Source organism: Elephantulus edwardii, unplaced genomic scaffold (genome assembly GCF_000299155.1).
Source record: "Elephantulus edwardii isolate Elephantulus edwardi_28Jun2011 unplaced genomic scaffold, EleEdw1.0 scaffold00004, whole genome shotgun sequence".
Classification (NCBI taxonomy): Eukaryota; Metazoa; Chordata; class Mammalia; order Macroscelidea; family Macroscelididae; genus Elephantulus; species Elephantulus edwardii.
In genome coordinates this window covers 16189822-16216445 of record NW_006399754.1, presented here as the reverse complement: position 1 = coordinate 16216445, position 26624 = coordinate 16189822, and the positions used below count along the sequence as shown (strand labels likewise).

General features: G+C 43.4%; 1 protein-coding gene across 2 annotated transcripts in view; it reads left to right on the top strand.

Annotated features, from left to right (window-relative positions):
• The window catches only part of CLDN10 (claudin 10), a 178311-nt gene that overhangs the window by 141919 nt on the left and 9768 nt on the right, over window positions 1-26624 (top strand). For both annotated transcript variants that reach the window (XM_006879570.1, XM_006879569.1), the window contains exons 2-3: window positions 11311-11472; window positions 11558-11639. In XM_006879570.1, coding sequence (XP_006879632.1) covers window positions 11311-11472; window positions 11558-11639 — 244 coding nt within the window. The remainder of the gene's footprint in view (window positions 1-11310; window positions 11473-11557; window positions 11640-26624) is intronic.

The window sequence follows — 26624 nt, the reverse complement described above, 5'->3', positions numbered from 1 at the left end:
CGCGTCGGAGATCATCGCCTTCATGGTCTCCATCTCCGGCTGGGTACTTGTGTCCTCCACGCTGCCCACCGACTACTGGAAGGTGTCCACCATCGATGGCACGGTCATCACCACCGCTACCTATTGGGCCAACCTCTGGAAGACGTGCGTTACCGACTCCACGGGCGTCTCCAACTGCAAGGATTTTCCTTCCATGCTGGCGCTGGACGGTCTGCATCCCCCGCCCCTGGACCCCAGCCCACGCGCTTCCCTGACCAGCTCTCGGGGGCGCCCTCTCGGCTGGCGGGCGCGGGAGGTGGGGTGTCAGGGACCCTCTGGACCCACCCCCCCCCATCTCCAGCCGGACCCCTGGCCAGACTCAGGGGTTGAGCCCTGAGCTGGAGCAGGTTACAGTGCCCTTAGCACTTGGTCCCTGAATGGCTACCCTTTGAGGCTTAAATCAAGCCTGAGACCCTGGGAAAGGGAGCACGCAGATGGGCCCGGTTGGGGGGCTCCCAGTGCGGGGCGTGTGCAGCCCCCTTTGTTGTCCTAAGAGTGGAGGATAGGACCCTGGTTTTGTTGGGGACCACACACGCACCAGCCGCGCACCAGCCGGAGAGTTCACCCCACTGTGGCCTCTTTAACTTCTTCCCAAGAGAGCTGGTTCGTACTAACACGGTACCACTGGCATGGAAAATTCATGCCTTTGCCTTTAGCTCGCTTTACACGTTCTGTGTGCTCGCTCTTAAAAAATAGAGAAAGGAAAAAATTGTACGCACACGCGCACCCCTCCTTAAAAAGTTTCAACAGATTTGCTTTGCTAGAATTTCACACTTGCTACAAATTTTAGGAAAACAAATATCGTTGAAATCTGTTGTCGGCTGCTAAGAGGGTAGAGAATCTGCGAAGATTTTGTGCTGGGGACTCGCCGGGCTGTGCTCCCCGTCGCTCTCCTGTTCTTGTGAGGTTGTTCAGTCCTGATGTTACTACTAACCAGGCTCCAGGTCGTTTTGATAATATAGCAACAGGTCGATATTCAGATCGACAGCAGCTCTGTTGTACTTCCAGGGTGTAGATTTCAGCCTGCACACAGTGATTGCTCAAATCCCAGGCTCTTTTTCCTTCCAGGATTTCCCAGCAGAGGAGGACCAGGAGGAGGCTGGGTCCCTGAACCCTTTAGAAGAATCATTTGTGTTATTTTTAGGTGTCTTTTCTGGCTGCATTTCAAGGTTTTGTTAACGTAGCTGGGTAAATAAGACGCAAGATTTGATTCCTCTAAGATGGCACTTGTCACGAAAAGCAAACGGTGGCTCAGTGTGGTGTTTGATGGAACCTCTGCGTACAGGAAATGCGTGCCTGACACCTGATTAAGATGACACTAGCTTGGGTTTGGCCCCCATGGCGCCAAATAAGCTTTGAGCACACTGTTTATTCCCTAGAATTATGTTGACAATCCCGTGCTCCTCAGCCCACATCCACCTTCAACAGGCATGCTTTTGTGTTCGTGGTTTATTACAGGAATATACTATTGACAGCAACTGTCCTCAGGGCCTGTGTTGTAACTGTTCTGTTACTTGAGGTACTGTGCCAGGTAGGGAGCTTCCTTGTCGAGGACAGTGGGGGACATTGGAAAGGGTGGAAAGTGCTCTGTCAAAATCACTGAGTGCAGAGTCATGAGGTCTTTTTTGTTTTGGTGTCCACTTGGTGCTTCTGAAAGGAGGTTGGTTGTGGTCCTCTGATGTTGTTGAGGCAGGTGGGGTGGCCAGGAGGAAACAGCCCTCAGGGATCATGTTCCAGATGTAGGATGAGATGCGTTGACACAGTGGCTGCAGCCGTGGGCTTGACATGACAAGAGTGGTGAGGATGAGTCAGAACGGGCCAGGTTTGCTCTGTTACTAATGAGTTGTAGATGACTTGACTGCACCTACCAGTAAAACAAAGAGAGGAGGAGTTGCATTTATATGCAGCTCAACCTGCAGAACGGCCTTTCTCTGTTTACACGTCATGAAAAAAAGGACTTAAAGTTATAAATGCACACTGTTTCTCCACAATGTTTTTAAATTAATAACATCTTTCCCATCCAGGATACGTATTGTTGTTGTGTGTCATTGAGTTGGAACTGACTCCTGGCGGACCATAAGGTTTCAGAGGCTGTAAATCACGTGGGAGGAGATTTCCGTCTTTTTCTCTTGAAGCAGCTTCTTGATTTGAACCACTTGCCTTTGGATTGACAGTCCAACTCCTTACCCACCAGGTTACCAACTTAATGAATGTTTTTGTTATTTTTTTCCCCCAGAAAATTTTTTATTATGTTACTACATAGATAGCAAAAGGTTTGCCATTTTAACATACAGAGCTCAGTGACATTAATTCTGTTTGTCACCACAGTCTGTTTCCACATTTTCTGTCACCCTCAGTAGAAGCTCATTGCTGCATAAACAGCGACGCCTCACTGTAATCAGCACTCACACACTTTCGTCTCTGTACAACATGCGAGGAAAGGCAGAGGGTGAGCAATAGAGAGGAAGACCTGCAGTGAGCTGGATTGACACAGGAACTGTAACAGGAGCCTTGGACCAAGCGGAGGTTGTGAGAAGCGCACAGGACAAGGCAGGGGTCTGATCTGTCATTCATAGGGTCCGAGTTAACAGAATAGCACCTAACCACAAAAATGTTTTTTCAGTCGTCTAGGCAAGCCAGTTCACTGTTAGATGTGAGACTCTTTTTCCAGGTCTTTGTTATTATTGGCTCTGGCCTGAAAATCTTTATATTCGCGTCTCTGGGTACATGTGTACTTCTGGGGGCATCGTGCTTGGGGAGCTGTGTTACCAACTCAGAGGCTGTGCCTCCCTGGCAGTTCCATTCCGCCAGCAGCATCACAGAAGAAAGAAGGGCAGTCTATTCCCGTGCAGTTTACCACCTCAGAAACTCAATAGAGGGTCGACTACGAGTTGGTTTTGACTTGAGGACAATGAGTGAGTGAGTGTGGCACTAAGGAATGGAATTGTCAAGGCAGTAAAGCAGTAAAATATACCTTTTATTAGTCAATCTCTTCTGCCAAATTACATTCTACCACCAGCGTACCTCTTGTTGGGTGAGATCAAGTTGATTCCACCTCATGGTAGCCATCCGTGCGATGGAACAGACCCATGGCCAGTGCTGTCTCAGCCTCACAAATCGCTAGAGCACCTCACGTTCTCACCAACAAGTTTGTCACTCAGTGAGACGGGTGGCATGCTATTTTATTATCATTTTTTTCTTTGCTTTTTCTTTTTTATTGTGATTTTAACAGAAGTTACAGAAAGACTGGGTTTGCATCCATTCATTGTTGTAGGTGTTCCTCCTCCCTCCTCCTTTACCTCCTCCCCGGTCCACTTTCGAACGCACCTCTTGTTCCAGGTTGTTAAGTTCCCTGGTTATTGTGGCCTTTACCATCTTAGCATATATTTAGCGACCGTCTAATTTCCTCTTTTGCGAATTGCTTGTCCTCATCCTATGCCTTGGTTCTCTTGTTTCTTATGGGAAAAAGTGACTGTGTCTTTGAAAATGCTAAATGACCGGTCTTAGTTTGTTGGCGACTGTGGTGGTCTCAGGCTGTTGTTTTAACTTAATGGTGCCTTCCCCCCCCATTCAGAACTTTAAAATGTCTAATGCCATTAAACTAATGCATCTTTTCCTGTTGACTTTGTCTTTTGTGGCTTATGATGCCATTCATTCCCCACATCGTTCCGGTGAGCTTATTTTTCTGTATCTCGCGGATGTTTTTGAGAGCTAACGCACAAAGCTGTGTGAGAACCCAGGAGCAGAGAGGGATGCTGCTGCTTCTGCTCCGTCTACCTTTTGGTGGAAGATTAAGCCTCTTGAATGCAGATGACCAGATCACTACTGTGAATTTCCTATAGGAAATCATCCTCTGATTTCTTACTGATGGGGCGTGTCTTCAATGCCCCTATTTACCCCTGCCACTGGGTGCCATCGAGTTGGAACCAACACATAGCTGACCTTCCAGCAGGTTTGCAGAGACAATCAATCATATGGGAGGAGATTGTCCATCCTTTTCCCAAAGATCACATGGTGGATTTGAACCATGAGCTTTCAGAATTGCAACACAGCTTCTTACCGGAAGGCCACCAGAACTCCAATGTTACTGATAAGGAGAGTGAAACCCAGAAAACTAAATGTCTAGGTCTCATGGTGGGGGGTCAGTGAAAGAGAGGAAGACCCTCAATGAAGTGGATTAACACAGTGACTGCAGCGATGGAGTCAAGTGTGTCAGAGTGTGAGGCTGGAACAGGAGCAGGACGGGGTTCAGATCTGTTTTTCATAGGGTTGTGTTTATACTCAACCCAAAGGCACCTAACACAGGCAACAATGGTATTTCCAGAGCTCTGGTAGCCTAATGGATAAGGAGTTGTGCTGCCATCCCCAAGGCAGGAGGTTCAAATCCACCAGCTGCTCTGGTGGAAGAAGATGGACAGTCTCCTTCCACGTGGTATACAGCCTCTGGAAACTCACCAGAAGGTGAATTATCAGTCAGTTCCACCTCGACAGCAGTGAGTGACTGTTATTCTACACTAAGACTCTAACTTCCCTAGCATTCATCTCAGTACCAAGGAAAGGAAGAGCTAATGTTAGTTCTCACTACTAAGCAGGCACTTTGATTGGTTAAGTCATCATGTGCTGTGTGCTGTGCGTGTGAGTGCTGCTATCTCCATCTCCATTTTACAGATGAGAAAATTGAGGCCCAGAAAGAGTAAGTGATGGACTCAAGGACTTGAACCTGACAAATAAACGAGCCAGGGCTGAAGTTCAGGTTCTTGCTCTTTCCTCCACTCCACTCCCCTGCAAAGGATTTGTAAAAAGCACACAAAGCCTTTCAAATAATCAGTGCAGTGGTTTGAAGTACAGAAATGCGCTTTTCCACTCCTCAAATCCTGCAACCGGCAAATGTGTTCCTAGAGAATTGTCTCCACCAAGTGGATATTTTCTGTTAGTTTGAAATTTAAAAGAAGGCTCACATACCTTGAAAGGCCTTTGACTTGCAGAGGACACCTTGAAGGTTTTTCTATCACAGAACTCATGGATTTATAGTCACTGGGTTTAACTAATTGAATATTTTTAAATGGTTCAGTGAGCTGGCAATTTCTGTTTATTGCTAACCTTTATTTCTTTCAAAGTGCCACTTGAACTTGAGCTGAGAATCCGTTTCAACAGTGTTGTTCTAGCCTATGCCATCTATTTTAGTTAGTAGGAATGTTTGCCATTTCTCCTAAGAGACTTAACTATAAATTATACTTCAGAGAACTTCTAAGTAAATATGTTTCATGCTTCAGCACCTTAATGTGTTAATTAGCTCTTAAGGGTGTCAATAAATTAGACCTGTCAAAAATAATGGCCTCCTTGACTGGATTTTTGCTGCCACCTCTCTTGATGGTGTGTGTTACTTGAAATAAGTTTTACCCTCAGGAGCTGTTTAAAAGCAAGGTTGTTAAGGTTTGCCTTTCAGAAAAGAAACTCTAAAAGAATTTGTTCTGAGATGCTCAGCCCTGGGTCTCTAAGACCTACTACACATCAGTATTCCTTACTCCATAAACCTCAACCTTATGTAATACATCTTGATTACATGTATGGCTAAGCTAACAGAGTTTATTTCCGAAGATCCTATTCCATTTAAGAAAGTCTCTGCCCCTCATTTAAGAAGATCTGGAGAATTATTGACCTTCTGCAATACCTTCTCTTTTTTTACCTGTTAAAAGGTAGAAAGTCAATTCTGTGGTTCACGAGCTAGAGAGGGACGCACTGGCATTCAAATCAGTGTCCCGTTTGTGCTAAAGGAAGTCATGGCCATATCAGAACCTGCTTGCTCCATCTCTCCTCTCCTCACGTGCCGAGAGACCAAAGCGATGTCTGTTCAAGAACTCAGTCTAAGCAGGAGGAATGCAGAGCTAGGCACTCCCAGCAAAATGTGTGTGGGTTGGTGAAGTTTAAGGATTAAGATGTGTTGCATTGGGCAAGTCTGCAGTTGGGACCTCTTCATAGTGCTGGAGAGCAAGGATTTCAGTTTAAAGACTAACAATGTATGTGCCTGAACAAAGACATGTTGTTTCTATGTGCCATCGAGTCACCTGTGACTCATAGCAACCCTGTGTACAGCAGCTCTGAAGCCTGCCCCGTCCAGAGCCAGTCTCACTTACTCTGACACACCTACCCCCATTGCCCTAGTTACTGTATTAATCCATCTCATCCGGAGTCTTCCTCTTCTGCCCTGTCCTTCCATCCTTCCAAGCATGATGTCCTTCTCCAAGGATTGGCCCCTCCTGGCCATGTGCCCAAAATATATGAGATGGAGCTTCAAAATACTAGCCTCCAAGGAGAAACTTGGTTTCACTCTCCCCAAGACAGACCTGTTTGTTTTCTTGGAGTTCCATGGTATATTTAAGACTCCTCTCCAGTACCACAACTCAAAGGCATCAATTCATATTAGTCATTGTCTAGCTCTCTGATGCATAGCAAGTAATTGCAAAGGCCATGGATTGGATCAGGTGCACCTTAGTCTCTAGACTGACATTGTTGCTTCTTGGTACTCTGAAAAGTTTCCTCACAGCAGTTTTACCTAATGCAATTCATCTTTTGATTTCCTGACAGTGCCAAGAATATTGATTGTGGAGCTGAACAAGTTGTAACTGTTAACAACCTCAATCTCTTCTCCATCCATCATGGTGCTGCCAGTTGGCCCAATGATGAGACTCTTTGTCTTCTTGATGTTGAGCTTCAATCCATCTTGAATACTACAGTCCTTGACCTTCTGCAGCAAGGTCTTCAAGGCCTCCTCAGTTTCAGCATGCAAGGTTGTATCATTTACATAATCCAAGACAAAGTCTTTTCAATTACATGCTGTACATCTGAGAGTTGGGCAGTGAATAAAGACGACAGAAGAAGAATCTATGCCTTTGAGTTGTGACACTGGAGAAGAACATCAAATATCCCATGGCTTGCTGAGAAAGTGAACATGTATGTCTTGGAGAGAGTGCAGCCAGGATGCTCCTTAGAGGGAAGGATAGTGAGACTTCATCCCACACACTCTGAGTATGTTGTTAGGAGGGGCTAGTCCTTGGAAATGGACATCATACTTGGGAAAGTGGAGAATCAGCAAAGAAGGGGAAGACTGTTAACGAGATGGATTGACATAGTGACCGTAGCCATGGGCTCTAGTGTGGCATAGCTGTTGAGGATGATACAGGATAGAGCAGCGTTCAGATCTGTTGTTCATAGGGTTGCTGTGAGTTGTACATCCCCCAATGGCACCTAAAAACAATAGCAGCTCCAGTGGATTAGTGGTAAGGAATTGTGCTACCAACCCAAAGGTACAGGGTTCAAATCCACCACTTGCTCCATGAGAAAAAGATGGAAAATCTCCTTCCATGCAATTTTTTTTAAAATTTAGGTTGTTTATTTTTCATTTCAATGAACATCTACAGAGATTTTGGAATTCCATTCATTCATTGTTGCACCCTTCCATGCAATTTAATGCCTCTGAAAACTTGCTGGAGAATTATCTGTGTTGGTTCTGATTCAACGGTACATAAGAACAACAATATTACTCATAATAGGAGAGAAGATCTCTGAGTATCCCATGGATCGTAATCAAGGCTGTCTTGGAGGAGAAACAATCAGTTTGTTCCATAGAGGCGACAATGGTAAAACTTCATCTCTTGCTTTGGGCATGTCATTAGGCGGAGCCTGTCCTTGGGAGAAAAGATATGCTGGGAAAGGTGAGGTCACAGAAAGAGAAGAAAATCGGTTGACACTGTGACTGTAACAGTGGATAGGAACGTATCTGAGATGGCTAGGACGGCATAGGATAAGGCATAGTTCGGATCTGTTGCTCTTAGGGTCCCTGTGCGTCACAGTTGACTTGACTACACCCTCTTTCATGAGGCAGCCCTCGTGGTATAGTCCCTAGAGAATTGTGCTTCTCTAGTAATTCAAATCCATCTGCTGCTCCTCTGGAGAAAGGTGACTGGTCTCCTCCCCTGGATTTTACAGCCTTGGGAACCGATGAATGGTCAGGTCTGAGTTGGAACTGGCTCTAAGGGCTTGTATTCTACCAAGGAGTTCTGGTGGCCTGGTTCATAGTGTGTGGAACTGCCATCCAAAATGCCTCAAGCCTCCAGTGCTTCAAATGCACTGGTGGTGCCATTCTTCTCCCATTGAGATTTCATTGTTGTTAATGTGCCCTGAGTTAGAACTGACCCATCATTGAGCCATTGAGATTACAGGTTGTAAATTAGATAAGAAGAAATTGTCCATTTTTCTCCCTGAGAGCAGAATGTGGATTTGAACTAAGTGCCTTTGAGTGGGTGGTGAGAGTCTTTGCCTGCAAGGCCACCAGAATGCCTCATAAGCCTGCTGGAGAAATGGGCTGACCTGGGATTCCGGCCACCTGGGAAACTGTAATCCATGTTCTGTGTGGCCAAACTGTAGAATTTAACCTGCTAGTGCTTGCTGCAGAAGGTCAAGGACTGCAGCCTCCTATATGGATTGAAGCTCAGTATCAAGAAAACAAAGATTCTCACCACTGGGCCAATTGGCAGCATCAGTATGGATGGTGAAGAGATTGATATAGTTAACAGTTTTAGTTTGGTTGGTTCCACAGTCAACACTCTTGGTAACAGCAGCCAGGAAATTACGTGCTATGCATTGGAGAGTTGGACAGTGAATAGAGGATGATAGAAAAAGAACTGATGCCTTTGAGCTGTGGTGCTGGAGAAGAGTGTTGAATATACCATGGACTGCTAGGAGGACAAACAGGTTTGTCCTGGAGAGGTGAAACCAGAGTGCGCCTTTGAGTCAAGGATTCTGAAGCTTCTTCTGACATGCTTTTGGCATGTTGCATGGAGGGACTGGTCCTTGGAGAGGGACATCATGTTTGGCAGAGTAGAGGGATGGCGCAGGAGAGGAAGACCCTTGATGAGATGGATCAATTCTGTGACTGGAGTGGTGGGAATGAGTGTGTTTGAGACAGCGAGGTTGGCACAGGATAGAACGGCGTTTAGGTCTCTTGTACATAGGATCACTAAGAGTTGTAAGTGACTCGATGGCACATAACAACAACACCGACAACAACCTTTTCTTTGATTAAAGTTTATGAGGTAAGTGAATGTAAATATGCAAATTATGGCACTAGGTGAAGCTTTCAAGGTTAGATTTTTTTTAAATGTTATAGAGCCTTGTCCATTCCCCTTCTCTTTATGTGTTTCCTTAATAATGAAAGTGAATGGCCAAACTATGGTAGCCATAAATCAGATTAAATCTCAAATGATCAAACCACATCTTGGCAGTAGATCTGGTTACAAATGCTAAGCTGGTTTTATGATTATGAAGTAGACTCTTTTCATCTTATAAGAGACTAACCAGATTCTTACCTCTCTTTGTGACTTTATCTGCTCCACCTAGACTCTGGCTGGGAGATTTGAGGATTGAAGTTTAAAATCAAGCTGGTTTAGTGTATGGCAGTCAAGACCCAGACAGTCCTGTGTTATGATTATTGCCATCAAAATAAGCCCTCATTTCCTGTTTTACTGAAAAGAAATTGCTTTTGCTTTTTCTTACAGTCTTAACATCAGCAAAATTCTCTTGTGTGGACTCAGTTCACATTATTGAATAAGAGTTCATTAGAATTGCAGTCTGAGTTTGTGAGAGCCTAAAGGTATTACAATTGAGTACGGCATCTCATTTTTGCTTTTGCAATTTTATCCCATGAGTTGAGAGAAACTGTAATAATTTTAAGAGTATGATAATCATAAGTTCAGGCACCAAATGCTGGTACATGACCTCTATCTAGTTCATGTTTCTTAGGATAGAAATGAAAATTTTACTGCGGGGGTGTTTTCCCCCCCTGAAAATTTCTTTCTCCCTGGAAAAGAAATAATTTGCTGTGTCTTGACATTTCAAAATAAATGAAAAGGTTTAATTCCAAATGTAAGCGTGATGTAAGTGTATTTACTTAACAAATATTTATCAGGAAAGTTAAGTATACTTAATACTGGCCTGCAACCAATATTTCAGAATGAAATATCATACTATTTCAGATTGAAATGAAAGATAACCTTGTGTGGTAAAAGTTTGTTAGCTTAAACTCTACTAATGAAGCCTTGTTAGTGTTTAGGTAAAAGCTGGGCTGAAGTACATTATCTCCCTGGCTCTTCAAATAAAAATATGTGGCTAAAAGAACGGATGGTGCGAGCCAGCGTACGGGAAGAAGGCTCAAACAGAACACACTTTGTAAGCACTCATTTATATGTAAACAGCGCATGTAACAATTAGAAATTCTTCTTCTACAGAACAATTTGGGATCAGGAGTGGCATCCAGTTCCTAAATAACATGCCTCTGGAAATTCTATGAACTTTGATAAGTGTCGATAGTTGTAGAGGGGCTTCAGGCCTTTTGTTCATAGGGTCGCTACAAGTCGGGCTCGACTTGACGACAGTCAACAACAACTACGTGGAATAATACTTTTTTAAAAAATTCCATTATGTTTCGTGTGCCCTGAAAATATTAAAAGCTCATTACAATAGTTGATGAGGACAACTTCACATAGTTCAAGATGATCTTTCAGCATTTGCAAGTTTTTCGTTGAATTGGAAGATCTGACCTTTTGCGAGATTGACTGCCCAGCTAGTTTTATAATTTTAGAGTCAGAACCATTAAGTCATTTATTTCGAAGGCCTACTGTGTAGAGGCAGAGCGCACTGGGGGTGGGGGTGGGGTCCATAGGGAGTTGTGCTTTTAACCCAAAAGGCCATGCCTTTCTCTGATGGTTCAAATCCACCAGCAGCTCCATGGAGGCTGGGGCGGGGGCAGAAATGGATAGTTTTGTGCAATTTGCTGCCTCTGAAATGCAATGGAGGATCAGCTGAGTCAGTTGTGATTGAACAGCCATGAACTTGACTTTTTTGAGTGTGCGGAGGAGTTGGTGGGTTAATCTAGTGCCAGGTGTCTCTCAAGGCAGGAGACACAGACGTGGACTTGACATTCAATTTAGAATGGAATTAAGTTATGCGCCTTACTCACGCCTTCATTTCCTCATCAACGAAAATGTGAATAATAGCTCCCAGTATCTATTCTGGGAGTTCCACACAAACTGCCCTTAAAAGTATGGACCATATAAAAGGTGCTCAAATAGAACTTGTTTTCCTTTCTTCTTTCTCTTACCATGTGTTTGCACTAGAAAAGGGAGCGAGGGTCCCGCATGAAGACGTAGCATGAGGATTCACCCGCGGACGGCCTGGTGCTTTGCGCTAACGTGAAATCACCTTTTCTGATTGCAGGTTACATCCAGGCGTGTAGAGGACTTATGATTGCCGCTGTCAGCCTGGGCTTTTTTGGCTCCATATTTGCACTGTTTGGAATGAAGTGTACCAAAGTCGGAGGCTCCGATAAAGCCAAAGCGAAAATTGCTTGTCTGGCTGGAATTGTGTTCATACTGTCAGGTAAAGAGTAACTCTTCTGCAAACAAGGTGATCCCAGGCCCTAATAAGCAGATACTAACCGTCATGCTTCCCTTGGTGCTTCTAGGGCTCTGCTCCATGACTGGCTGTTCTCTGTATGCAAACAAGATCACCACCGAGTTCTTCGATCCTCTCTATGTGGAGCAAAAGTAAGCCTGCTTCTCAGTCAACGTATATATTAGCTCAGAGGTAATGTCTGTAAAGTGAGAGTCCTTGTTAAGCGCAGATTCCCCACTTGACGTGTAAAAGTGAAACCTTCTCATAAAGGATATTTAATGATAGCTTTCAAGATTTAAAATGTCGTATATTATGTTGACAAAGCCCAAACCCAAGTTCACTGCCATCAAGTCTGTTCTGACTCACTGTGACCCCGTAAGACACAGCAGAACTGCCCCCGAGGGGTCCCGAGGCTGTGGTCTTTAAGGAAGTAAGTGGCCACGTTGTTCCTTCTCCCGAAGAGTGGTAGGAGGTTTTGAACTGCCAACCTTTTGGTTAGCAGCTAGGTGTCTTACCCAACAGCCCACCGGGACACCTGTATAAGAACAAAACTAAAAAACTCAAACTCATTTCCATCAAATTAGAACTGACTCATCACTGACCCTCCAGCGAGTTTCCTTCCAGAGGCCATAAATCACACCAGAGGAGATTGTCCATTTTACACTTCATTCATCTTCTGTACTATCTTTTTTAGTCTTTGTAATCAGGTGTTGTATAGTTCATCTATTTAAAATGTATAATCCACTGTAAATTAACAGAGCTGGATAACCATCAACATAGTCAATTTTAGAAGATTTTTATCACCTCAAAAAGAAACTCTATACCCGTTAGCCTCCCCTTGGCCCTAAGTAACTGTTACTGGTTTATCTAGATTTTTTCTGTTCTGGACATTTTATATATATGACTGGAGTCATATACTATGTGGACTTTGATCACTGAGTTCTTTCACTTGATGTTTTCAATTTCTATTTATGTCATACTGTGTGTCAGTGCTTAATAACCTTTTTATAGGCCTAGAATATTCCATTCTGTGGATATATATCACATGTTGTTAATCCACTCATCCGTGGAAGAACATCTGGGTTATTTCTTCTATTCATGTTACACATCTTAAATAGATGAAGGCATAGGATTTATAACGATTAACTTTATTCACTGGCCATCATAAAATTGAAGTCAAGTACAGGGGAAGTGGGAGGCTGGTGTAAGATAGGAAAGAAAGAAAGAAAGTATGATGGGACGTGGTAGAAAATGAAAAGCTTGGCTTAGTTTTGTACCAGCCATAATGATTTATGCCGTATGTCTGTCACTCTCTGAGCCAGGTTTTATAATTAGCCTTGTATAGTAACAATTATCATTAAAAATCTTTAACAAGCCTCACAACCTCCCTTTCACAAGATTTTATAAAAACGCTGCAGAAGCATGGCACAGATGCCCAGGCTGCCTGCTTAGATACAGATGAATGCTTTGACACTGGCAGAGCAGTTTGATTGTTTGTTTTTAAAACTATGGGCTGTCCGTTTTGCAGTTTCCTGAGCCTTCTGTCTTTGGGATGGAAAGCCCCATACCAGGGACGTGAAATCAGAAAGAATAATTTTATATCAAGTAACACCTCCATACCTCTGTAGAAAGACGCATGTGTGCTGCTGTCGATGAAGTCAGTGATTCTCTTTCAGACCCAAAGTTACAGAATACAGAAAAGAGTAATTCCTCAAAATAATTAGGCAGGTGTGCACCACTTCCTTCCGGTGCCTTCAGAGCTGTGGTTTGCCAGTATGTCTCGGGTGGAGGTTGTGCATAATGAGGAAATGTTGGTGGACCTCAGTTCTCTCTCACATATGTGGTCACTGTGAGTCAAGGTTGACACAATGACAAGAGCTTGGTTTTTATTTGTTTAATATATAGAATAAAAAGAATAACTAACACAAGTTAGGCTGCTACAGTGTGGCAAGCATTTCTTTCAGAGTGTTGCAAATACTCTTTTTGTTTCATTCTCTTGAACCCTTATAAAGATGGAGAAAGACACCAAGGACTATAGCCAGACAAAACTAGTTGACTAAAATGTGATTCAAACTAGTACTCTAACTGTAGTATCCTTGCTTTACAGTATGTGGTTCATAATATTCTAAGTCATCATTTTTAGCAACATAGTGTTTCTGTGACTGTTCATCAAAAAGGTTTCTCTTTTATGTTGCAAACATAATTGTTACTCAGTGGGTTTATTAAATTGGGAAAAAAAAGCAACTATCTTGGGCCCCTGCTTTCAGCCAAGATCTTGGCTGAAAGCAGGGAATACCAGAAGAATGTCTATCTGTGTTTCATTGATTATGCAAAGGCATTTGACTGTGTGGATCATAACAAACTGTGGCTGACTCTGAGAAGAATGGGAATCCCAGAACATTTAATTGTGCTAATACGAAACCTATACTTGGACCAAGAGGCAGTAGTCAGAACAGAGCAGGGTAACACTGCATGGTTCAAAATAGGGAAGGGTGTACGCCAGGGATGCATCCTGTCTCCATACCTTTTCAACATGTATGCAGAGCAGATTATCCGAGAGGCTAGGCTCTATGAGGAGAATTGTGGCATCAGAATTGGTGGAAGATCTATCAACAATCTCCGTTATGCAGATGACACAACCTTGCTTGCTGAAACTGAGGAGGACCTCATGCACTTGCTGCGGAGGGTCAAGGACTGCAGCCTTCAGTATGGACTAAGGCTCAACGTCAAGAAGACAAAGATTCTCGCCACTGGACCAATTGGCAGCGTCAAGATGGATGATGAAGAGATTGAGAGTGTTCACAGCTTCACTTTGCTCGGCTCCACAGTTAACACTCTTGGTATCAGCAGTCAGGAAATCAAAAAGCGTATCGCGATGGGAAAGTCTGCTGTTAGGGACCTCTCAAAGGTACTCAGGAGCAACAGGGTCTCTAAGGTGTGCCTGATACAGGCCATGGTCTTTGCAATCGCTTGTTATGCATCAGAGAGTTGGACAATGACTAGGGAGGACAGAAGGAGAGTGGATGCTTTTGAGCTGTGGTGCTGGAGAAGGGTACTGAATGTACCATGGACTGCCAGGAAAACAAACAGATTCATCTTGGAGAGGATTAAACCAAGCTACTCCTTGGAGGCAAGGATTCTGGGGCTTCATCTGACATACTTTGGACATGTTGCCAGGAGGGACGGGTCCTTGGAGAGGGACATCATGCTTGGGAGGGTGGAGGGACAGCACAGGAGGGGAAGACCCTCTATGAGATGGATTGATTCAGTGACTGGGGTAATCAGGATGGGTGTGTCAGAGGCGGTGCGGTTGGCGCAGGATAGAGCAGGGTTTAGAGCTGTTGTGCATAGGGTTGCTATGAGTCGGAAACGACTCGATGGCACATAACAACAACAACAACAATCTTGGGCCCCAGTCTAACTTGTGCCTTCTTACCTATGTTAGGAACATGTGCCCGGGGTGTTTCTCCTGACTTATTTTTAATAATGGTATGTGACACCAGATGTTCAGCCAGGGCTTCTGAAGATTAGGACCCAAACCTCAATATTGAAATGAAGCTTTAATTTTCATTTCAGGGTAGGTACCCAGTGTACCCAACAGAACCATGCAGGCCATGGCTGATTGACGCTGCTAACTAGTCTGGATTATCTTTACTACGTCAGTGTTTCTATTTTTCTGACAGTTACTAAAGGTGTCTTTGTTAGGAGCTTGAAAATCCCGACTCTTTTCCTGAAAAGGTCACAGGGTGTTCGCGTACTCAGAGTAACTTAAATCACTGCTTTGTGTGCTACTCCGTCTTGCTTGCTACATGTCCCGTCATCTAACTTCGGTGGCAACGCAGGAATTTCTTATTTCCTTTCAGATTTTTATTGACCTCAGTTCAGCACTTGTGTACGATGGCAGGTTTTTATCTTTCTAAAATTCTTAGTGTTACATTGCACTCTCTCATTCCCACCATCAACCTCTTAGCATTTTCCTATCTGTGCTTGCTTGATCTCTTTGTCATCTGTAAAATGGGTATAACACCAGGGGTACATGGTTTGAATCCACCAGATGCTCTGCTGGAGAAAGGGGGGCAAACTCCTTCTGTACCAGTCAGATCCAGTTTGACGGCACACAAACAAAAAAATAATAATTTTTTTTAAAAAAATGAGTTTCACAATAATAATTGTCTTAGGAGTTTCTGTGTGTACACAAACACACTCACTGAGAGAGAGAGAGAGAACTGATTGGCACAGAGCAAACACCTTATATTACATATAGTTAAAATTACTTTAAAATTGTATGTGATACTTAAGACCTGGCTTATCCTTACATGCTCCTTTTCTGCACTGATTCAATCATACAACACATACAATTTTTTAATTACCTCTTTTTACTTCCCCCCTTGTTATTGTTGTTGTTATGTGCTGTCAAGTCACCTGCGACTCATAATGAACCTATGTGCAGCAGCTCTGAACAGTGTCCTGTCCTGAGCCAGTCTCACTGACTCCAACACGCCTACCCCTATTGCCCTAGTTACTGAGTCAATCCATCTCATCTGGGGTCTTCTTCTTCCTGTGCTGTCCCTCTACCCTTCCGAGTATGATGTCCTTCTTGCAGGACTGGTCTCTCCTGGCTATGTGCCCAAAGTAAGTGGGACGAAGCTTCAAAATCCTAGCCTCCAAGGAGGAACTTGGTTTCACCCTCATTACCTTTTATAATTAAAAACACAAGGTGTGTGTTATTAAAAAAGCTTTATTTAGAAATTGGCGATATTTACAAATAATGGACTCTATAGACCAAGACTTAGAGAAAAATACAGACTTTGTAGAAACTCTGCATATAGAGGACATATTCTTTCCTTGAGATTTACAGCCTCAAAAGGTCAGTTGGGGGGGGCTTTGAGTCCAGCCCACCTGAATGGCACGAGTCCTTAAGAGTTTGGCCAGAGGAAAGTTCTAACTGTATCTCTGGTGTCTTGGTCAACCTGTGTACATCTTAGTTTCTTGAGGTCAGAAGATACATATTTTCAATTTTGTCTTTGCATGATGCCTGGTTGTGTGATAGACCATTAAAGAAGAAACAGACACCCAGTAAGGGATGCTCATCTTTACAAGGCAGTCTGTTCACGTAGAAAAGTATTCTGTTGTCTCAGCTGGTGGAGGAAGTCCCAGCAAGGGTGGTGATAGAAGGCACACTTACTCTTCACAGATTTATCACAGGTTAATTTTACATGAATCTTCTCCCACCAAACAGCATGTCAAATATAGATTCATGTAGTGACAGTTGCAACCTGGTGTCAGAGACAGTGATGTTGGCTCAGAACAGGCTAAGGTTCAGGGCCACTGTTCACAGGCTCCCTGTGAGTCATAGTCCACTCAGGGGCAACTAACAGTGCAATTCCAGCCCTAGAAAGTCTTAGGTGGCACAGGTGGCAGTATTGTTTGGACTTTTAAGAAGGGCAATGAAAGACAGCTGCATATCACATGCTGCACTTGATGTTTCTGGCAAGCAAATACTTGTGTTCCAGTCTCCTAATCCTATAGGATTAGGTGCTGAGGTGTCCAATGGATCTGAACCCTGTGAACAATGGATCTGAACCTTGTCCTATCCTGTGCCATCCTCATCATCTCTGACGTACCTGGGCCGATCGTTACAGTCATTGCGTCAGGCCATCTCACTGAGGGGCTTCCTTTCTTTTGCAGACCTTTTTACTTTTGCAAACATTATGTCCTTTTCCGAAGTATAGGTGATCAAGTTTCACCATTCTTGCTTCTAAGGAGCTCCCTAGTTGCACCTTCTCTAAGACATATCTCTTTATTCTTTTAGCAGCAAAAAAATGGGATGTTCAGCACTCTTCCCCAATATCAGACCTCAAAGGCATCAGTAATTCTTCTGTCACCCTTATTCATTGCCCAACTTCCAGATGCATAGCAAGTGATTGAAGAGACCATGGCTTGATCCGAGTACACCTTGGTCTTTAAACTTTAAATGTCATTGTTCTTCAGCTCTTTGGAAAGGTCTTGTCCCTGACAGCAGATTTTCCCAATGCAACACGGCTTTTGAATTACTCACTGAAATGAGTGTTGATTGTGGAGCCACATAAGGTGAAATTATGGACAGCTTCAATCTTTGCTCCTTCAATCCTGATGTTGCTTGTTGGCCCAGTGGCGAGGATTTTTGTCTTCTTGATGTTGAGATGTAATCCCCATAGTATGCTAGAAATGTTTTAGAATCTGCTTTGTGGATTTCCCAATAGAAGTCACTTACTGCTTCAGTGATAAACCGCAGCTAAGGTCATCATTGAAACCCCTCTTGCATTCCTGCTCTGTGCAGGGCACTCAACTGAGAAGCGGTGGTGTCCGTGGTGCAGAGGGAGTTAACCCAGTTAACTGCCAGCCCAGAGGCAATGCGTCTCTGGAAGTTCGAGTCCACCAGCTGCTCCATGGGAGAAAAACGGGCAGTCTCCTCTCATGGAGTTTATAGCCTTGGAGCCCCCTGGAAGGGCTGCTATGAGGCGGTTCCAGCCCAACCATCGTGAGGTAGAGTGGGGCTGGGCACTCAAGGAGTTTTGTTGAGAAAAGCGAGGTGGCCTACTTGTTGTTGTTGTTGTTGGGTGCCGTCGAGTTGCGACCCTCTCTGAAATGGCTTAGTAAGAGTAACAGTTGTTAAGCGCGTCATCACCACGGCGCTCTTACTTGGTGGCCGTCTCAAACCCTTCCTCTCCTGTGTGTCTCTGGGAAGACCTTTCCTCCAGGCTACAGTGATCTGACAGAAGCCAGTGCAGGAAGAATTTCATCTGACCATGTTTGTGTTCTGCTGTTTGGCCCACTCACTTCCCTTTTTTCGTTTCCTTGCTTTCATTCTCCTTATAATGATGTTTTATGAGCCCAGGGTGCTCATGCGTAGCCTCAAAAATGATTTCTCAACTCCTCCCTTCAGGCTCTTTCAAACCAACTTCCTCATTTTTATTAAAACAAAACCTACTGAATCAAAAAACCTTATCCTCCTGCAAACTTATGGTTACAGAGGGCTCCATTCCTGTGACTCACAGGGACAGGGTGTCGAAACTTAATTACATTAGTCCCACCGATGCTTTGTTGTCCAAACCACTAACTTCCTGCATGTCTTGCTTTGTTTACTCAAGCCGGTCCAAATACAAGCTGACTGACCTAAAGAAATGTCTTTTCAAACCAAGCAATGTTATTGCACTGAATCAATCATTGAGGAAACAGGGTATTATGATATAACACTTACCTTTTTTAGAATACAGCCAGCCCACAGGTTATGAATGAGATCCATGCCTGTATGTCTCTAAGAATTTGTGGCTACATCAGGTATAGATAAATGTTTCTTATTTTTAGCCTGACTTCAGTACAAGAAAAAGAACTGTGGTCTGGTGGCATAGTGTTGTCCACAAGGTCAGCACCTCAAATCTACCGGCTGCCCTGTGGAAGAAAGATGGGCAGTTTCCTTCTATAAAGATTTGTGTGTTTTATTGTGTGCTTTTCAGTCAGAACGAACCCACGGCTGAACCTCCAATGGTTTTCAGAGGCAGTATATTGTATGGGAGTAGACTATCCATCTTTCTCTGAGGAACAGCTAGTAGATTCGAACTGTGTACCTTTGTGTTGGCAGTGCAGTTCCTTACCACTTAGGGGTCATCGTGAGTGACAGTCAATGTGACAGCAGTAATTTGGGTTTGGTTTTTAGTACAAGAAAAAATTCAAAGTGTTTTCAATGATTGAAATGCTGCATCATGTAGTAAGTGGATATGAATTGTGATCAAGACTTTGTTTTTAAGTAGATATTTGTTGAGTTATTTGAAAATAAGGGTAAATTCACATTAACATCAAAGGCAAGCAGGATTTGTCCATAAATTAGAAGTTTGTAATGCAGGGACTACCTGTATTAGATTTATTATGAAATTATTTACCTCGATGTCCTTTTTTAAAAGTTTTTTTGTTTTTCTTTTTCTATTAGTTTATTTACAAATTCAAATAGAAATTTAAACAAATGCCTTCAATACCCCTCACCCTACCACCCATCAAACTGTACATACAACCCAATGATTAATCTCCCCTCCCACTGCACATCCCCATCCCTCTGCTTCCAGCCTCTCCCAACCCTCCTGGAGCCTTACACTCATTCTACAATAACGGTTTTATACAATATTTATCTTTGTGGGGCTGAGTTAGTTCACCCAGCATAATGCTCTCCAGTCCCTCCCAAGTTAGGTAATAATTTACAAAGTTATTGTTCCTGCGTGCTGCATAGTATTCCATTGTGTGAATGTACCATAGTTTCTCAATCCATTCGTTGTGGTTGGACATTTGGGCTGTTTCCATGTTCTTGCGATGGTGAATCATGCGGCTGTGAACATTGGTGTACAAATCTCAGTTTGTGCCTCAGGTCTCATTTTCTCAGGGTACATTCCAGCAGTGGACTAGCTGGATCATATGGAATTTCTTCGTTCAGCTTTTAGAATGTTCTTATTATATTTAAGTTTTCTCAACCTCTAGACTTTTCTACTTTGAAACTTTGGGAGATGACATTATTTTCCACTGTTGTTGTTGTGTGCCATCATAACTAACCCTCCAGCTGGTTTTCAGAGACAGTAAATTGCATGGAAGGGGTTGTCGATCTTTCTCCATCAAAGAGCTGCTGCATTTGAACCACATACCTTCAGATTTGCAGTGCAGATTCTTACCAGTAGGTCACCAGAGCTCCCTCATTTACTATTAGAACTCTTCATTCATGGCATGCATTTATTTAGTCTCTCCTTTAGGATTTACTCTTGTTAAGCAAAGTCTTTTCACCACTGTGGCTGTTTGTTGTGGTTGTGTGCCGTTGAGTCACTCCTGATGTGTGGTGACACTGCATGGCAGTGTGGAAACCTGTTGGGTTTCCTAGGTCGAAATCTTTACTCAAACAAATCACTGTATTTTCTCTCATCCTTGGACCACCGGGTAGGTTTGAACCACCAACCTTATAAGCAACCAAGCGCTTAACCATTGCATCATCAGGGCACCTTGTGGTTACAAATAAACAACTCTCTGTTTTAAGAAAAATCTCTCATTTTTATTTTCTGCTGAATTAAACAAAATTAAAATTCAAGAAGTAAATTTCTAGATGAAACCATTTTACTGGGTAAAGTTGAAAAGAATTTCAGCCTTAGTTGCTGAACTTGCCAAGATATTTGACTCTTTATTATAGTTTTAAAAATTGTGAACATTTGCATAGGGAGGCGTCTTCCACTTCTGAATGACTCAGTGGCACAGAGCAGTGTGTGGAGAGGAGACACCGTGTCCAAGCCGAGGGTTTCGACCAAAACAGAACTCGACTTCACGCATCAAGATGTTATTCTGTGATTTCCCTCGCTGCACATGCCACATCGGATCGCCGGAATTACTCTGATGCCTTTGTTACACAGCTGTGGCTTTAAACAAATCTGCTTGAAAACCAAATGGTTGGCAGCTGAATTGTTCTTACTGCCCAGCACGTAGAGACGTTCTCCTGCCAATTTGCCATGCGGGCTGATAACTCAGTGTTTGCTCACTGCTTCTGTCGTAATCCCGCTGGCTGCTTAAACAATTGCCATCAAGTCACCTCTTCTGGTGGCGATCCCATGTATGTGAGACTAGAACTATGCTCCACAGCGCTTTCAATGGCTCATTTTTTGGGGGTGTGTATGCTTAATTAATGAATAGGCCTTTCTTCCAAGGCGCTTTTGGGTGGATTCAATCCTTCAACCTTTTGGCTAGCAGCTAAATCCTTTAATCATTTGCATCGCCCGGTGAATCCACTGAATTCTTAGCATCTGATTTGTTTTTTGCTTTTGTTTGTTTTTTTATGTCTCTCCTATATCTGACCACATCTGTCTTGAAGCAGAAACCACATTTTATTAATCTGTATTCTCCCGTTGGTACTCCAGAAGAGCTGGTGGCACAGTGGGTTAAGTGGTGGCATGCTAATGAGTAGACCCGTGATTCGAACCTACCAGTCTGGCTTGTGCAGGGAAGTTTGCTCCCATGACAACCTATAGCTTCCAAAACCCAATGGAGGAATTCTCCTCTGCCCTGGAGGGTCACCACGGGTCAGAATTGACACAAGGGCAGCGGGAGGCGTGGGGAGCAGACGTTGCTGGTCTGTGTCCTGTGACACATACAGCAGGAACAGTAAACCAGCAGTGGTGGGTGGGTGTATCATACATCTCTCATATGCTTGTGGAGACAGAGCTGTGGGGATGGAGAGAGGAGGCCACACACACAGCCTGTCCCTTAAGACAGAGGAACCTGAATCCCAGACACCTGGGAGTCATCGTTCCCCAGCTGCGCCACCAAGTAGGCGTGTAACCTTGAAAAGTTACCTCTTCTGTCCTATCTGTAAAACAGGCATGATAGAAACAGTGAGATTTTTGTGAGGATTGAGAAATACATGTCATCATCTATTCAAGGCAGTCGTTGGCATGTGATGAGCATGAATGTGACGTGCTGCTTTATGAGCCCTGGCCTGAGCTGGGGGAGCCCCGGTGCTGTGTGTGTAATGTGTTGAGCGGCCAGCCGAAAGTCCAGTGGACCACTAGCTGCTTTGGGAAGACAGAAGGGCTGTCCTTCCTGTAAAGGCCAACAGCCTTGGAGACTGGTGGAGGTTGCTGTACACAGACGGGCCTTGATTTTGGTGGGCTTGGGCCCTTAGGCCTAGTATACTGAAGCAGCAGTATATAGTTTTAGTATATGGCTTGTTAAGGTGTTGCTAGTGGTAAGATTGCAAAAGTAGAAGCCTTGATAGATGGCTGTCCAGTCAGCCACTTCGTTGATACCAAGTCCGAACTGACGCATAGCTGAGCCACCACTGAGTTTCTGATGCTGTAAATCTCACAGGAAGAGATTGCTTATCTTTCTCCCACATTTTACACTGAGTGGATTTTAAAGATCTTGCAACACCATGAGACCCAAGATTCAAAATGCTTAATAACATATGCGTGCGCTTTCAAGGATTTAAGATTTTTTTTGCGTGTGTAGTGTTAAGGTAACTGGAGTTTTTCTTGGAGCTGGCACCACTTGTAATTAGGCTGTTTGGCAAGTCTGCAGGCTGCCCACTGGACATTCCAAGAGCTGGCCAGGTCAGCCTGCTCTGGGCTCTGCAGCCTCCTGCAGGGTCACTTGACTTTTCTGAGAATCCTGAAAGGGTGAGGTGCTTTCATTTGTACAAGCGTTTCTCTTTTGTTCTTTGAGGGGCTGTTCTTTCATTTCAAGTTCCAGCGTTCCCTGATTTTAATTGCTGCGCTCACCTCTTTCTGTACCGGGTGAAAAGACAGCCTGGGGGAAGGCAGAAAAATTCCATGTCCTGGGGCTGGTAGCCAGGAGAGTTTAATGAGCCGACAGGGAGAAAACCCACTTCTGAAATGACAGCTAAAAATGAGTTGTTTTTAAAAACTTACCTTCACAAAACCAGCACATGAGTGTTTATGAGTAATAATAATAATAATAATAATAATAATGCTTAATAATAATAATAATTCATAATAATGCTTTATTCATAATTGTGCAAACTCAGAAGCGACCCAGATGCCCTTCAGTGGATGGTGAGTTTGGATAAACCTAAGTGACCCTTTCGTACAGTGGAGTATGGGGAGAAACGAACTTATGGCTGTCCGTTTTTTCTGGTTCTTAGTGACCAACATCTCTCCAGGAGGTGGCTGCTCATCTTTTTTTTTTTTTGAGGAGGATAGTGCATTTGATCTGCCAGCCTTTGAGTTAGCATCCTAACATTCAATACACTGTGCTACTGGGGACTCCATAATCATATTGTTGTTGTGCACCGTGGAGTTGGAACTCACCCATAGCTGACCTTCCAGAGGGTTTTCAGAAATCACACAGAGGGAGCACTGGTGGCAAGAAGAAAGAACTGCAGTCCTGAAGGCACGTGGTTCAAATTCACCAGCTGTTCCTTGGGAGAAAGATGGGAAGTCTCAACTGCCTCCCAATCGACTGTACACAACAATAACAACAAGTCACACGGGAAGGAGACTGCTCATCTTTCCCTCACACAGCAGCTGGAGGATTTGAACCTTTTGCCTTTGGGTTGGCAGTGCATCTTCTTACCACTAGGCTACCAGAGCTCCCTATTAGAGAAAGATAATGAACTAAGAATATAAGCCACAGGCCAACAGAACACGCAGCAAGACACCTTATGCTATGGATAAAATGATAGTAAACAAAACTCAGTGATATAAAGCAAAGAGATTTATACCATGATTGACTGATTTTCAAATGTTAAACCTTAAATCCCTGGAATAAAGTAAATATTCAGATCCACTTTTGAAAATCAGTTCATGTTTTCTACATTGTTTTTACTAGTTGCTGTTCTGTGACCCCGAGTACAAGGAAACAAACTGCAGCCCAGGCCTGCAACATCCCCATGACGAAAGAGCAGTGATGTCAGTTAAAAGAGTACGGTGTACCTGATCCAGGCCATGGTCTTTTCAATCGATTGCTATGCATGTGAAGGCTGGAAAATGAATAGGGATGACAGAAGAACTGATGCCTGTGAATTGTGGTGTTGGAGAAGAGTAATGATTATCCATCCCTTGGACTGCCAAAAGAACAAACAGATATGTCTTAGAAAAAGTGCAACCAGAGTTCTCAGAGGCAAAGAGGATGAAGCTTCGTCTTTCATACATGTGGCATGTTGCTGGGAGAGGCTGTTCCTTGGAAAGGTGGAAGGTCACCAAAAGAGGGGAAGACATTCAGCCAGGTAGACTGACCTGGCAACTGTCAACAGTGGGCTTGAGTGTGTCAGAGAGTGTGAGGCTGGCACAGGATTGGGCTGGATGCCGATCTGTGGTTCATAGGGTCACTGTCAGTCAGACTTGACTCAGTGGCACCTAACAACGTTGTGATCCATGTAGTTTCCACAGAGTGATTTCCAGAAATAGATCATCAGGACTTTCTTCCTAATCCATTTTAGTCTGAAAGCTCAGCTGACATCTGTTCATTGTGACAGCAACATACAAGTCATCGAAAACATGGATGATGGCTTGTATATGCAGTTCCTTGGACAGAAAGCAATTCAGATCTCCTTGAATTATACAGCTAGAAGCTTTGATGGCTCAGTGCCTTATCTGTCACACTGCTAATTAAAAGAAAAGGGGAGTCTCCTCCCATAAAGATTTACAGCCTCAGAACAAGGTGGCTGCGTGTTGGAATCCGCTCACGACAGTGGGTTTGGAGGATATGGATAAATGAAAGATGGGGTGGTGGTGAAGAGCTTGGGGTTTGGAATCACAGTCATAGGATCTAAGTCCTGATTCTGCTCTTTACTTCTTCACTGAAAGATGAGTTGATTAACCTCTCTGAGCTTCAGTTTTATAATTGGGAAAATGGCTATAATGATGCCTATCCCTCAAGCTTATAATGAAAATTAAATAAGAAAATGTGTGCAAAAAAATTCAGCACACACCAAAAGAAGTCTGATAAGCTTACAATAATAGCAGCTGTTATTGTAACATGATAAGTTTATATTAATAGTAGGTATTTTCATGGACATTTATTTGAACTATATATGTATTCTGGAGAACTGTAGTAATATTTACTTTACAAAAATCCTGCTCTTCTGATACTATTATTCTATTTAATCACACTTTCCCGCAGGTATTTGTATAAAGGCTGACTGTTCCCACTAGACTGTAAGAGCCATGAGAACAGGGACGTGACTCTTGTCCACCCTAAAACACTTAACTGATACAGTTAGTATTAGTGCAGTTCCTGTAGATGTGCCCAGAGTAGGCTACACCAGCTCTTCAAGGATGCAAATCAAATCAGAACATGATTTTGGGTGCAAAAAGACACAAATAGGTGAAATTACTGAGTAAGACAACATCTATTGAAAGCTCACACAAAACAGCTCTAAATGGTGCTATTAAAGCTTTCTGTAACAGAATTCACAGTAAAAGTCAAATGGAAATCTTTTCCATGGGCCAGAGTCTGTATGTAGTAACTTAAAGAAAATGAATGGGTGACTGGGAACAGGAAGCGAAGTGGGAAGAGAGTTGTTAGAATGAACGGCTCATAATCACTGTGATGAAACGTGATGTGTGTGAATTGTTAAGTGGAAAAGCACTGTGCTCCGTAAACCCTCACTCAGATCAAAAGAAATAAAAAGCAACATTCTTGAGTAGGGAGCTCTGGTGGCCTGGTTGATAGGAAGCTCGCAGTCAACCCCAAAATCGGCAGTTCAAACCCGCCAGTTGCTCCTGAGGGGAAAAGTGGACAGTTTCCTCCCATGTAATTCACAGCCTCTGAAAATCCACTGGAGAGTCAGCTATGGGCCAGTTCCAACTTGTTGGCAATGAATGAGCGAGAAGGGAGAGTCAGCCAATTTGTTTTTAATGTGACAAACGCAGGTTATTTTGATGCTTCAGAAATGTCAAAACGGCTTACATTGATGTAAAGCTAGAATTCCCAACATTTGGTCAGCCTCAGTGATTCATCTTACTTGTAACAGTACTACACACGTTTATATGCTGTCTACAATGATTCAAAATGCATGTAACTGGGGTTTGTGATTTCTAGACTCTTCAGATGGGCTAAACATTACACTTTTCGCTGAGAGGTGAGAGGTTTAGACCCAGAAAAGTCAGTGCCTAAAAGATTCACAGCTTCCGAAGCCTCTAGGGAGCTGCACTCTGTCCTGCATGGGTGCTGTGGGTTGGAAACAACTTGACTGCAATCAGTTTTATCATTTTCACTTTCACTGACAGTAGCTAATAATTAGAAAGTTGTAACAATTATAAATTACTAATAATTAGATATTTTTATTACTTTAGCATTTATAAATGACAAGTTTTTACTGTTTTACTATATATCCTAATGTTGTTGTTGATCGCTCTTGAGTTGAGCATGACTCATAGCAACCCTGTGAACAAAGGACCTGAACTCTGTTCTATAACTATTGTCATTTTTCTAAGTTCATAGAGTTTCCAGAGACTAATATATTAATGATGTTGTTGTTGTTGTTGTTATGTGCAGTTGAGTCGCTTACGATTCATAGAGACCCTGTGTACAACAGCTCTAAACTCTGCTTTGTCCTGTGCCAATCTCATTGCCTCCGACACACTCATCTTGATTGCCCCAGTCACCGAATCAATCCA